This window comes from Glossina fuscipes, unplaced genomic scaffold (assembly GCF_014805625.2).
Source record: "Glossina fuscipes isolate IAEA_lab_2018 unplaced genomic scaffold, Yale_Gfus_2 28, whole genome shotgun sequence".
Classification (NCBI taxonomy): Eukaryota; Metazoa; Arthropoda; class Insecta; order Diptera; family Glossinidae; genus Glossina; species Glossina fuscipes.
Genome location: NW_023998423.1, coordinates 4,840,629 through 4,854,876, shown reverse-complemented (window position 1 = coordinate 4,854,876; position 14,248 = coordinate 4,840,629). Strand labels below are relative to the sequence as shown.

The window sequence follows — 14,248 nt, the reverse complement described above, 5'->3', positions numbered from 1 at the left end:
ATAATACAGTAAAATATTTTTAGTTGTTTTTCCATATTTTATATAGGTTTTCATTTATTTATTAATTTGTTTTTTTTTTTTTTTTTAAATTTTATTTTTTAATCAACTATTTTAATAATTTACACAGCAAATTATATTTATATATATATATATAAAAAAAAATAAAATTATTAATAAAAACACTTCTATAATTTTTTTTTTTTTTTCTCTCTACAACCCAAGAATTAATAATAAAAATCTTAAAAAAGAAAAATGTGTACAATGATCAGCAGTTAACAAAGAAATGTTTTTATCTTTTAATTGCTAACAAGAAATAAAGAGAAAAAAAAAAAAATAAAAATTGAATTTTTTTTAATATCTTACACAAAAATTTTATAGTAATTTTTTTGTTTTTTTTTTTTTTTTTTTAATTTTTATTAATTTTCACTTCATTTCTTTTTGATTTACTTAATGGTTATATTTTTTAAATTTTTTTCTTTCGTTTTTTTTTTTTGTTTTTTTTTTAATTAATTATTATTAATTATTAATTTTGTTTTCTATTTAAGGATTTAATAATAATTTATTTTTACAAAGAAAACAAAGATGCGCAGTAGCAACGCATCTATTCTTTTAAGAATTATTTTATGTGTATTCACTAGTTGTGTGTGAGTGAGTGTGTAGGTGTTAATATGTTTCTATTTTTTTTTTTCGCGTATAGGCGCCTGTGTGTGTGTTGTGTGCTTCGTATGTTTATGAACGTATGTATGCATGTACATATCGGTTTATGCTATACTTTATAGAGATTAATCAGCAACATATATATGTGCCACGAGAGAGTATAAGACACACAAACCTACTAATGTACAGGATCGATAGAAAGAGAATCCAATCCATTGGGCTCATTATATTGTTATTATCATTATTATTATTATTATTATTTATTTATTTATATTTTGCTTATTTATATTTATCGTTTATTTGCTAGCAAAAGGATAAAAGATTTTTTTTTCTCTTTTTTATTAAATTAAATTCACTTTTTCTTCTTAAATCGCGTCGTTTCATTCAGTTTTCCCGGTTGTTTTTGTTAATTTTAAATTTATGAATTTATTTATAAAATATAGGATCGGTTTGGTGTATTGCAGGCTGTTAAACCGCTGGCCATACCCTGAAAAGTGAAGGAAATAAAAAAAAAAATTATTTAAATTATTTTAAAAAAAAAATTTATTTAAATTATTTTTTTTATTTATTTTTTTATTTTTATTCGTAAAATGTTCTTTTTTTAATTTTTAAGATTAAGATTTTAAATAAAAATGATCAAAAGTGAATAAGAAAGTAATCTTGATATCTGAACCTTAAAACAATATGTAAAACTTGTTAGATACTTTATTTAAATTGTAGGCGTGTCAATTGGTCAAGCAAGAACTATGTTGCGAAGAACTCTGGCTCTGATGCCTTTAAGAAAATTGTCTATCAATATCTGTTATTGATTTTGAATTCGCGACCCATTTTGGAAGTTTGTTCATAGCAGGTCTCATCTTTCTATCTCAATTTCCGAGAATGTCACCATGCCAATAAGTGTTAACGAAACGAAGGCCATGACTATGTTCTAACGTTTTGCAAGTGAAAAGATAAATTTCGACTATCAACAATTTTTTGGTGGAGGATATGAAAGTTATCTTACAAGTATGCACATTTTTGCACCGACCTTTGTGTAGAGCGGACATCTACCATAGCTTGCGAACTAAAATACTTGGTCTTCAGATAAACGAAGATGCAGATAAAACAATTAAGTACGCGGGTCAGTACTATATACGACTTATACCTTACAAGGCATCTAATGCGTACTTTTAAGGTTTACATGCAAAATGACAAATGCAAGGCATGGATCAAAAATCAGATCTACCAATACTCCTCCTCCTACAGCTTTAAACCTTCAACCAAAAACTACGGCAGCGGAGTATGTGCTGTATAGAAGCAAAACGGAAATTAAATAGGTGGTCGCCGCTTCCTGGAAACTTATTCCGCGAGACGCATAAATCACAGCAATTCAAGCGAATGCGTCTCGCTAATAATATCTTCAACGTGCCAACTTTCGGAACCTAGCGAGGCTTTAGAAAGCCACCTTCCTAACGTGGCACAAGCCCCATGACTGAACCAAGGCCAAAGTGGCTTTATATCAAAAGCAGAGGACAAAAATAAACATCTGCCAAAGTCATTGAGACCCATTAGTCTTAGTTCTTTTTTCTTCAAGACGATGAAGAGAACTTTAGACGGCATTATTAAGGAAGCCTAAGTAGAAGTATTACAAAATCAGTAGTTATCAATTTGCCCATGAAAACCGCATATCCACTACAATGGCAGTTCATGAGCTAACACGAATCAGAGAAGGTGCAATATGGGTCAAACAAGTTGTTCTTATTGACATACGCCGATACAGGGCAATTGAGAAAGAACATGATTACAATTGCTGGATTGTAAACAAATTACGGCTGAGGTAGAATGGAAATTATTGGCTATTAGTGCCCTCAATAGGGAGCACGCTCTTCTCCAATCTGCACCCTAGTTATTCACGAGCCCCTTGTGCAACTAATAAATCTCGGATTCAGAACACTGGGTTGTGCAGACGGTTTGGCAATAACCGTGGAGGCAATGTGTAAACTATAATCAAGCAAATACAAACTAGAACTGCGTACAAGGGATGCCAAGACAAAAGATTATATATCAGACATTACAGAATGATCTTGGTTCCTTTTTCTAGGAAGAGGAAATTGTCACTGAGCAAAGTATTCTTGAAAGACATCGCGCTCACTTACTCAGATAAAGTGGAGTATCTGGGTGTCAAACTTGACATAGCCGTAACTTGGAAAGCTCACAAAAAACAGCTGATCAGAGATCTATTTGCCTGTCGGCGCTTATTCGATCATGGACGATATATGACCCTTAAAATGATACGTTGGCCTTTTACTAATATTATTTTACATATGCTATCCTCTACAGCGCTGGGTGGAATAACTAATAAGGATGCAGTGTTAGCCATAATGTTTCTTTCTACAGCTATAGAAAGAAAGGCCTGCCCGAGCGCACTCAGATTGCCAAATATTGACAAACTAAAACTCATTAATCCGAAGACCTGACTGAAAGTGCTGCGGAACTTCATAGAAGAACCCCGTACGGCGCTCTGAACACAGAACAATGGAAAGGTTCATAAAAGTCCTAAAGCTTGAGGGCTAGGAGCATGGGCGAGTACAACAGATCTATTTAGGTTACAGTAGGGATATCCCACATTACACTACAATACAATGGCGCTCCCCTCATCTTAGATGATAAAAAAAAAGGGGAACGAAAACGGTTTCTTTAATAATTTACACCGAGTGAAAGAAATAGTTTACCTACGTTAATAACGACGGATTCGTTTCTGGTTGATACCAGTATTGAGGTACATAACCACCCATTTGTGGCGGTGGATTATGATGATGCGTTTGCGGATGCGTTACGGGATGAGGTGGTTGCGGTGTCATTTGCGGTGGTTTATGGTCGATCCAATGCGGCTTTTGATCCCAAGGCGCTTGCGTTGGCGGACTTAGACCCGTGGGTGGGAATTCTACAAAAATCAATTCAAAGATACAGGTTTAATAAAAGCAAAAAAAAAAATATTCTCGTATCATATATAAATGTTCTTTAAGCTGATCCTGTTGTACATGAATACATGGAAATTAAAACAAAAAAAAAGAAGAAGAAAAGTTTTTAGACGTTCTATCAGTTCGCGTACTCTTTTTGTATGCTTGTTTGTCATGTTATATGTATGGCCAAAAAAAGTGTTGATCTAAGTTCGGCAATTATCTACTGCAAGCATTTCAAAATCATTAAAATTAACATAAGAGACCAATGCCGCATATGGCTGAAAATCTGGCTCAGAAGTTCAATTTAAAGATGCTTTTCTACATACGATTTTTTAAATGTTTGCTTTACTAAAACCCATTTCAGAAGACACTCTTACAAACAATTTAAAAATTTTCACATATGTGTTGTTTTGCATAATTAAAATTCATTCGCCGTACAAGCAAAGCTCTTTTGATTTTTGTTGAGGCATTCGAGGCATATTTTCAAAAGACATACGGACATTATTTGTAGTATTATTTATGCATAAATTTAAAATATTTTCTCGCCGATACTTACCGGGTGATAATTCGGACACAGGTGTACTCGATGGCGTCGGACTATGTCCAGGAGGTAGATAATGAGATGGTGATCCGCTATTAGAGCCACCACCATTATTACCGCCTGTAAAAAAAAAAAAAAATAATAATTAGAGAATGAATGTTTCCTTCGTATTTATGTAAATCTTATGTAAGGATTTTTTTTTTTTGGAAATTTCCTCATAAAGAACTTTCGACAGGGGATTCTTCATTGCAGACCTCGTTCTTTATAACCATTTTAGTTATTTCCCCGTTAACTTTTATACTGTCTTTTAAACTGAAGGTTAGCGGACTTTTTCGAAATACTGGACCCTTAACATTACTTCGGGGATTTAAGCCTACAACAAATCTTTATTGGTTTCTATGGAAGAGAATGAAGGATGCAAATTATGATTTTTGAAGATTCTTTCTTCTTCTTCGCTGAACAAGATCGTAAGAACTACGCCATCTTTCCCTCTAAACTTTTGCCTTTAGTTCAACTAAATGAAAAACTTGTTAATTTCTTTTCTGATTGAATTTCTAAAAAGTACTATCTAGGAGTCAACAATTGAAAGATGTTTAAAACTCTTGAAACTCCTTGGAACTCCAAGGAAAAAAAAAAATGTGAAATAAAATTAAAATTAATATGAAAACCAATGTCATAAAATAATAAAAATCAAGGCAGAAAATTACATTCGGCTGTGGCCGATTCTTTTATACCCAAAATCATCTTCCCTAATATTCCAGTTTTTCAACATTCTATCTTGTTTACCTTGGGAGTACTAAGCAAAAAACTTAAAAAAAGTGAAAAAATTGACATTTAATCGTCAAATTGCAACTTGTTGCGGGTGGAGCCGCTTGTTTGCTTTTTCGAACATGAATAATAGAGTCCTTATAAGTCATGAGTAAAACAGAATTGTCTTCACTTTTTACTTTATTGTGGGCGTGTCCTTTGACCGATTTAACTCATTTTCAAAACGAACTTGCGTGCAAGTACTTCCAATGTTTCGGGAACATTTGAAGTCGATATCTGAATTTTTGGCAACAAAATAGTGCCAACAATATGCATGGACGGACAGACATGCCTAGATAAATTCGGAATTTCGCTCAATAATAAAGAATGTAAAAATTTTGTGGAGCCACTCACTCTTTTTTTAGGGTGTTCCAAACATTATAAAACAATGTCTATAATCCCTTCCTACGGTTCAGGATATAAAATTGAAACATTAAAAAAAATTAAAACAAATGATAAAAATAAAAAAAATGTATGATAAACAAAGAGCCAACAAATTAGATTCGATACCGAATCTTGTGTGTCCCTTTCTTAAAAATATCTCTAAAACCGAATTTCGATATGCTACAAGACTAGATAGACTAGATGGTAATTTGCTACACAGCCATTTTCAGTTTAGTTTCTACTGCAGACGTAACCTGCGATCGATTTCGAATCATTTTCAAAACGTGAGAATTCAAAATGTTTTCGCCGCTTGTGAAGGTCAAGCCAGGAAAATGTTTACACTTACACAAACGGGCATAAGGACATACGTCCTTGACTTGATGATACTTTCTGTCTTACTACTTTCTACTAAACGTTGCAATCGTTTTTAAAAAAATTAATTTAACTCAATTCTTCGACAATGGGTACAATTATAAGAAGTGAAAGCATATAAAAAAAAAAGCTGATAATGAAAAACAAAAGTAAATCCAAATTGTTGCAAAAAACAATACCTGCAGTCTACGAATTACAAAACTATTTCATCAGAAATCTGGGTGGTTTCTTGCGGGACCGATAGATTGGAAGACATGTGTATTGAAGAACAACCGCATCCCTTTTCGTACAGGGTACGGAACACATAAGAATGATGAAATGGATGAGAAAATCTATGCCTTCGATGCAGCCAAAAGCAGAATATAATGTGTGTGAATTATTTCTACCGGATTAATAAAAGGTGCGAACAACAATAGTGGAAACGTTTGAACTTTTAGTTGCATAAGTGCTATGCTGAGGAATGCATGTTTAGTAAAAATCGTGACAATGCTTTATTGGAAGTATAAATCATTTATCAAAGTAAACTTCCTTAATTCCTTCTATCCTTGCAGTTCATGTTTAGTGACTTTACTTAAATATATCTCGGAACAGAAAATATATCTAAGTGAAGATGAACGTGTAACAGATTGCTACTGTTACCTCCGCCTACGAAGATTTACAGTAGGCGTTATCGCTTTTTTTATTGCAGTGCAGTTAATAAACGGCATTGTTGACACGCCGACTGTATTAGGAACGATGGACTTTAATGTTTCTAATCACTCCTCTAGAAGTTTGGTTTCTAAGGACTGTGAGCTCTTCAACCAATCAATATTTATAGATCTATAAAATTAGATGGGAGTGGCTGATTTTTTTCCATGCTTGGTAAAATATGTGTGAAAAATTTTTATCATCTATCTGTTGTAGTTTATGAGTAGTGAGCCTAAAGCCCAGCAAGCAGAGATGCTATCAGCTTATTTTGCACTTCTTGCGTGCCTTTTGACCGATTTAGAGCTATCTTTGCGACCAAGTTCATGTTTACCACAGACATAACACAGACAAACGTGGCAGATCGACTGAGATGTGTAAATCGGCTCAAGGTTAAATATATACATTAAATATATATATATATATGTATATATTTCACAAAATCTCTGAAGCTTCCTGTTCGGTGTTGCAAGCATTTTAACATAGTGAATGAAGGTCGAAAAACAAATGAAAAACCCTGTAAACCAAAGTCTCCAATATCCCGATAATAGATACCTGTAGGTATAACACAAGAAAATAAAACGGGCAGACAGGCTTAGCTCTGTTCAGAGAGGGATTCTGAATCGATCGGTATAATGGAAGGTGGGCTTATCTCAAATTCTCACGGGTATCGCACGCGTTTAGATAAACTTGATCCGCTTTTCTTCATCACCAATTACTTTTAGTACTTGCCAATATATGCAGAGAATTTAAGGTACAAGCAGTGCGGCTCACGACTACGTTCGGAAAACTGACTTTTTAGACCATTTGAGCTTTCGCTTTTTTTCGATCATCTTTCATTCTCTTCTTGGATACTTAAGGAACTTTGTAAGAAAAACTCACAAGATGTTGTCATTCCTTAAGCGGCAAAGAACTGACGGAAGGAAGCTTACCTAACCTTAAACCGAGTTTTTGTGGGGAATAATTTTCGAATACATCTCGAGGATGACGGTTGCCGGATAAAGAAGCTTTTAACAAAACATCTAAGCGGCATTACGGACAGTTCTTCACACAAAGTCGATATCGAAGATATCGAATGTTATCCGACAAGTTGAACGATTGAAAGGGGGAGGTGTTTGCTTTGGGGTGTTTGTGAAGAGCAATTTTTTTTTGTGTCTTTGCTGAACTAGTGTCAATGAGCAACTGATGTAACTAACTTAGCATTAGAAGAGGAAGAAATGTGTGTTATAATGCCCAAGAAATCTATTCGAAAAGTCGAATATTTATTATGGTCTAGTATTTGATCGGACTTGGGAAAGGCAATAATTTTATTTATTACTCGAAGTTCAAGGTTACTTACCACTATGCATATTTTGATTTGGACTATGTTGACCTGGATTTGGTCCCGCACTACCTAATGGCATACCGCTACCTTGACCTGGACCCTGAGCAGCTTTCATCATTTTTTTGTACTTTGAACGACGATTTTGAAACCAGATTTTCACCTAAAAGAGAAAATTGGGGGAAAAAAAAGACAAATTTTTTGCTTTTTGTTAATCAAATTTCATAATAAATTTAATTAAAATATGCGCACATACGTACATGTATGTGTTTACATCGAAATACTGCCACTTAACTTATTGGACATTAATTTTCTTAACACTCTCTACAATAATAATAATCAACACCTTCGCAGTACAAAAATTGAAAAAAAAAAACATTTCTATATGAATATGTTTTGTTTGTCGGTTGCTCTGGCGGTTAGCTGTGCTTAACGTTGTGATTTTCGTTAATAAAGCCGTAAAAGACCATAAATCAAAATGAACAGCAACAAAACGAACAACTCTTACTCTTCTTGTTCGTTGTATGTTTAAAAGTAATTTGTAATGATTTTCATAATTTTCCATTGCACTGGCAATGTCTGCACATCGGCCAGTTGGCGTAAAAGAGCGCGCATAAGTGTAAGTAAATAAATAAATGAATGAATGAATGAATGAATGAATGAATGAATGAATCTATGAATCTCGATAAAATATTTGCTAACTCTTTGACGACTATGATGCCGGATGACCGTTATTGCATTTTGTTTTTCTTCGTTTCGGTTATGTGCGATTTTTATTATCGTAATTATTATTTAATTAATAATCATCATTATTAATAGTTGCAATAAAATATTAATAAAAACAAAACGAAAAAATATAAAAAAATCGAGAGAAATAACTTTTTAATGAAACTCCTATCTGTACACAATATATATAATAAATAAAAATATTTGTTTATATATATGTTTTTATGGTAAACTTTTGTAGATCTTTCATTACAAAATCGCTACCGTTTAATATCATGTTATCTTTATTTTTTTATTTATTATTTTTTTGTGTAATTACTTAATTAATTATTATGTTTAGTAATTAAGTAAAATTTTAATATGCATTTATAGACAAAAATATGCATTTTACATATGCTTATAAGTACCTCCGGAGTGCATACCACAGCACAGATATATGGCTTACATTAATTTACAAATTAGTGCAAATATTTTTATAATATAAATACATATTTATGTTTTAATTATATGAAATTTATGCTTAACTGAATAGATAAACACTTCACTTGAATTAGTAAAGAAATTAATTTTGTTGAAGACATTTGTTCGTTTTGCTTTTTGCTTTTTCGTAGCTCGATGATGAATTATTTATTTCATTTATTTTATTTAAAAACATGCATCTGAACCAAACGATCCTGTAGAACTTCTCACTCTAAGGCTCAAGACTTTGATATGATATCATTTAGTAGGTTAGTAGCATTCAGATAAACGTATGAGGCTCCCATAAAGTGTACATATATATATTCTATGCCAGCCAATGCAATCTTATCCGTCTGTTTGTCTGTCCGTCTGCCCCCATAGTTGTCCCTGTCTTCATCTTTTTGTCTCCATTCGTTTCTTTTTGGCGACCGCCAATCTATTTGTCAATCCGTCCTTCAATATGTCCGCCAACCGTCTATTTATCCGCCAATCTATTCGTTTGTCCATATGTCCTTCTGACTTCCTTTCTTCCCTGTCCAAACTATCTGCCTCACCGCTCTATCTTATATTTTTATTCGTCCCTCTGTATATTCCTATGCCCGCCGTTTATCCGCTCGTTTCCTCGCTTCACTATTCATTGGTCCTTGCGTCAGTCCATATGTCAGTCCATCCGCCCATTACACGATGTATTCGCCCCTCCATTCGTAGGTCCGCCAACACTCTACTATTCCTCTATTTGCACAACCTGTTTGCCCGCCTGTCTACCCGCCTATTCACCTCTTCTTTGAATTCCTCCTGTGCCTGTCCCACCATTCTATCTCATCTTTCCGTTTCTTCACTTCACTACTCATCGGTCCGTATGTCAGTCCATCCCTCAGTCCATCCGTCCATCACTCGATGTATCGACCCCTCCATTCGTACGTCCGCCAACACTCTCTACTGTCTCTTTACGTACACAGTCATCTTCTAGCCTATCTGCTTGCCTGTTCATCTATTGTTTGAATTCTTCCTGTGCCTGCATCTCTGCTCGCGTGTCTCTCTCGGTCATTTAATCGTTTGTTCCTTACAAGATTTTAGTCGCACAATCCAAAATAAGAAATTAAAGTTCAGCTTATGTGCATACTAAATTCAAGTACGGGATAGTGACCGAATATATCTGAAGTAAATGCTTAGAATTGTTTAACTCCGGCATTGAGAATAAAATTCAGCCGCACCTTTCATACAAATATATCCACGATTTTTTAAAAAAGCTTTAACTTACTCAAGGTCTTTTTATTCTTCAAAATTTTCGTACCATTCATTCAGTTTTCTCTCTAAAAAAAAATTTTTATGCATATAATTTAATTTGCTGGCTTTTAATGTTTATCGTCATTAAAGCATTTTCCTCTTTTTGTTGGGGGATATTTTAATTGCGCCCGACTGAATTTAGCCTGACTTTAAAATATTTCTACCCAATTCTAGCATGGAATTATCATTAGAATTGTAATTCTTAGCCAATAATCCGTTCCCACATTAAAGATTAGGTGTTTTAATCAAAAAAAAAAAAAAAAAAAAAAAAAAAAACCCAAAATAAAGAAAATTTTTTTTTGCAATTTTTTAAATATTAAGATTTTCATGGCCTTTCAGTTATCTCAAGCTGAGTTTATTTGTGATATACAGCAGTTCTACAATTATTTTCTTTGTTTTAAGTTGTTGTTGATTATAAAGCTTTATGCATATGTTGCATAAGGTTTCGCGCTCAAAATCTTATTTTTAAGTTTATTCCATTTGGCGTTTAACCTGATTAGATATTAAATATGTTGTTGTTACACAATGTGTGTAGATTTCATAGCTCACAATTCATTTACAAATATATATATATATATATACAAAAACATAAGTGATGTATGTCGGTTAAGTGCTACTTGTGCAGCAGAAGCTGTCAGTTAGAGTTTGTTTGAAAAGTTGCTTATAAAGCGAAAGTGGTTTCATTTTCTTAATAGATTTCTCTCTTCCTTTCTGAATATATATATATATATATACATATATATGGCTTTTGTACATATGTTTGTATATAGATATATATACTTGTGTAAAATATTTTATAAAATTTTAGCGAAAGGAAAGAAAATGCATTGCATTAAATATAAAAATTTTGCATACATTTTAGTTAAGCTTTTTAAAGGAAAAAAAAAAAAAGAATTAATAAAGTTTAGAGAATTTGTTCCATCTATTCTTTCCATACATTTTACCGCTTAACGGCATAAATCTTTAAACCAGAAATATTCCCACGTCATAATATGCATAAAGCATTAAAGCTATTAAGCATAACACTCTGCACCTATTCAAGTCTGTTTGTGCGTGTGTTTGCGTGAATGTGTAAATGTCCAAACGAATCTAAATTGAAATATTTTGAAAAACTGGTTGCTCTAAGAAAAAGAAAAAAACTGAATGAATTTAAATATGGTCTCACATGCTCACATGTACGTAATACCTACACCGGGCCATAACACCACCGCAAATCCAAATGCAATCCCATTCAATTAATTATGATTTTAATAATTTTTAAATATTCCCAACGATTTGAAATAATTGAAAATATTTTTGAATAAAAAATGTTTAATAAATGCGTTCCTAATATATTTTATCTTAAATGGCTTTACTGGCAAATTGGAATAGATTTCTAAATTAATCATTCATTACGGTATCGTGCGCAACATAGACATGAGAAAAAATGCTTTTTTTCATCGAAACATTAAACATATTAAAATAATACATGAATGTTAACTAAAAAGATGCATTCGTATTAGTTTTGACAATTAACAGAAACAGAAAAACGATTTGAATCAAAAGCCATTTCAGTTATAATATTTTCAAAGTAAAATAGAAAGATTTCCTTTCGATTCGTGTATATGAACTTAAATATTTCTGATTATTAAAATATTAAGTAAGTATGGGGCGTGATCATTGAAGAGCATTTAGATATAAAAAAAAAACAAAAAAAAGTCGTTTGCATCGCTTGAGATTCAGGTTAGTGCAGGTATATAGATATGAAACTGTGTCTATATATAATGCAACATTTCACACTTAACAAGGATATATAGGATTATTAATAAAACAATAGATTTTCGGACAAATTCGGATAAAATGGTAATCTCCTTAAACATTAAATCATTCATTCCAACGCGTCTTTAAAATTTATATATAAAAGGTTTTACTACACCGTTTAGACTACGCTTAGGTTATGGCGATTAACTCTTCATTGAAGCCACATTTTTAATGTGACAGCAGAATAATAATAGCATTAGAAGGCAAGGCTTTGTCAACACACGATATTCCGATTTTCCTAGTATTTCGAGCGGCACTAAAGCTGGTGTAACTCATAGACGCATCGCCGGAATCTCATGAAATTTTAACGCATTCCTTTCGAAGGTTGGTACTAACCAAAAAGTAGTGAATAGAGGCGGAATCTAAAGGTCATTCTACGAACTTGATGAATCATGTGTTATATGTAAGGTAAGGCTTTCTTCATCGAGTGGTGCTGAAGTCCGAGGGGAATCACGTTGTATAAGGAAATTTCACTTCAATGAATCCAACTTTTTTCATATATTTCTCGCTTTTAGAAACTTTCAGGAACTCAGAAAAAAGACAGTAGGGTGGTATTACATATCTCTCGCCTTGTTGTCACGTAAGCTTCAAAGGCTTCAACATGTACCGTTAAAGGATAGGTTCAGTCTTACATCGATTTGTGTCACAATTCCCAGAAGTTAACATTTATCGGCACATGCAAAGTAGGCATGGTGCCGTGCCAAAGCGTTTTCTTTTTTTTTTTTTGAACAGATGGCCTTGTTTTCAAATTTTCTTGCTTATGGGTGAATTACTGGGCCATTTTTATGCATTGACTTGCTTGATTATGGGCGCACTATTGGAACACTACTGTATATGGCTGCAACACACAGTAAAAACAAATTCCTCTGCTTAGTATGCAACGGAATTGAATAATTTTTGTTCCAAGGCTATGGGAGCATAGTGTGAGGTAGATATCTCGCACGCATGTGTCACTTCAGCTATACACAAGCCTAACAATATTCGTTAGGATATTAACGGATGAGACCTGCAGAAGATCACCCTTGACTGACATAATTTTCGTAAGTTGTGTGGAAATAAAAATTTTTTTATTTTTCTTAAGCACACAAATTAGATAAGTAACTTTAACTACAACTGCTATAATTGTAAACTTTTTCGAGATATTGGCGAGACGCATATTTTAATTCTTTACCAGTTTTCACAAGCCAGCGCGAGAGTGGATGTTTCCTATGTTCCCCGTCATTCTGTTTTTGTCACTGCAGCTTATTACGTTTGTTACTTTGCTTTCACTTGCATCTTCCACTATTGTCCATGGGAGGTTTCATGTTTTTTTTCTTTTGTTTTTCTTCTTTCAGTTACAGTTAATTAACGGTACTTCAAATAAAATCTAAGAGAAAGATTACTTTCCATCGACCATGTGGAACAAGTTGACGCAGAATGAAACGAAATTGATAACTGCTTCCAGAGACAATTTGATTATTATTTTGCAAAAATGATTTGCTTGCTGTCCACGCCGTTGTTGACGCAATTCGCTTGATTCCACGCAAAATTATTTTGCCTCCTAATCTAACATATATATGCTATAAGATCTTTAATAATTTCTTCTTTTGAGTTACAAACTGAATGACAGTAGTAAGATATTTATAACTAATAGAGAATTTTAAAGATTAAAAGAAACCCTCTGCTCTGCTGTTTCTAGTCTAAAAAATTCACTTAAATAGTTTTGCTTGCTATGGTTCGCGAGTTTTTTTGAAATGAAAAAGAGAAAAAATGGAGAAAGCAAGAAAGAAAGAAAGAAAGAAAGACCGAGTGAATGAGGATGAAAAGGGGGAAAAGAGCAAAAGATGCAAAAAGCCATGTATCTAACTGAACTGAAAGTATACATAAGGCAAGCACAACAACAACAATAACAACAACAACAAACGCGATGGCTAAGAAGAGCTGTCATAAATGTCTGTAATCTGTTAAGTCAGGCTTATAAGTAAATACTAAGAATTGCGGCTATAACAACAACAATAACAATAACAACAATAATAACGAAAACAAAATATTGCAAAAACATAACCAGTCAGTTGCTGTACTCACACATAAATTATCCGAAATGACATGTTAAGGAAGTGATCAAGTGAATAACTAGCTTTTGTTGCACTGTGTGTCGGTTATTTATTTACTTTTCTTAAAGTTGCGAGTATGCAAAGTTGCACACATGTGTGGCTGTTGTTTTCAGTTACTGTTGTTTTTCAAAAAAAAAAAAAAAAAAATATATATATATATATATATATATATATG

General features: G+C 33.0%; 1 protein-coding gene across 4 annotated transcripts in view; it reads right to left on the bottom strand.

The window, feature by feature from the left end:
* Nucleotides 1–697: 697 nt before the first annotated feature.
* The window catches only part of LOC119636743 (homeotic protein distal-less), a 125,982-nt gene continuing 112,431 nt past the window's right edge, over nucleotides 698–14,248 (bottom strand). For 2 of the 4 annotated variants that reach the window (XM_038032325.1, XM_038032326.1), the window contains exons 4-7: nucleotides 7,727–7,871; nucleotides 4,156–4,260; nucleotides 3,369–3,580; nucleotides 698–1,144 (exon numbers count right to left, since the gene is read on the bottom strand). In XM_038032325.1, coding sequence (XP_037888253.1) covers nucleotides 3,369–3,580; nucleotides 4,156–4,260; nucleotides 7,727–7,871 — 462 coding nt within the window. In that variant the 3' untranslated portion in view covers nucleotides 698–1,144. The remainder of the gene's footprint in view (nucleotides 1,145–3,368; nucleotides 3,581–4,155; nucleotides 4,261–7,726; nucleotides 7,872–14,248) is intronic. The other 2 variants (XM_038032323.1, XM_038032324.1) reach the window with 1 other exon arrangement.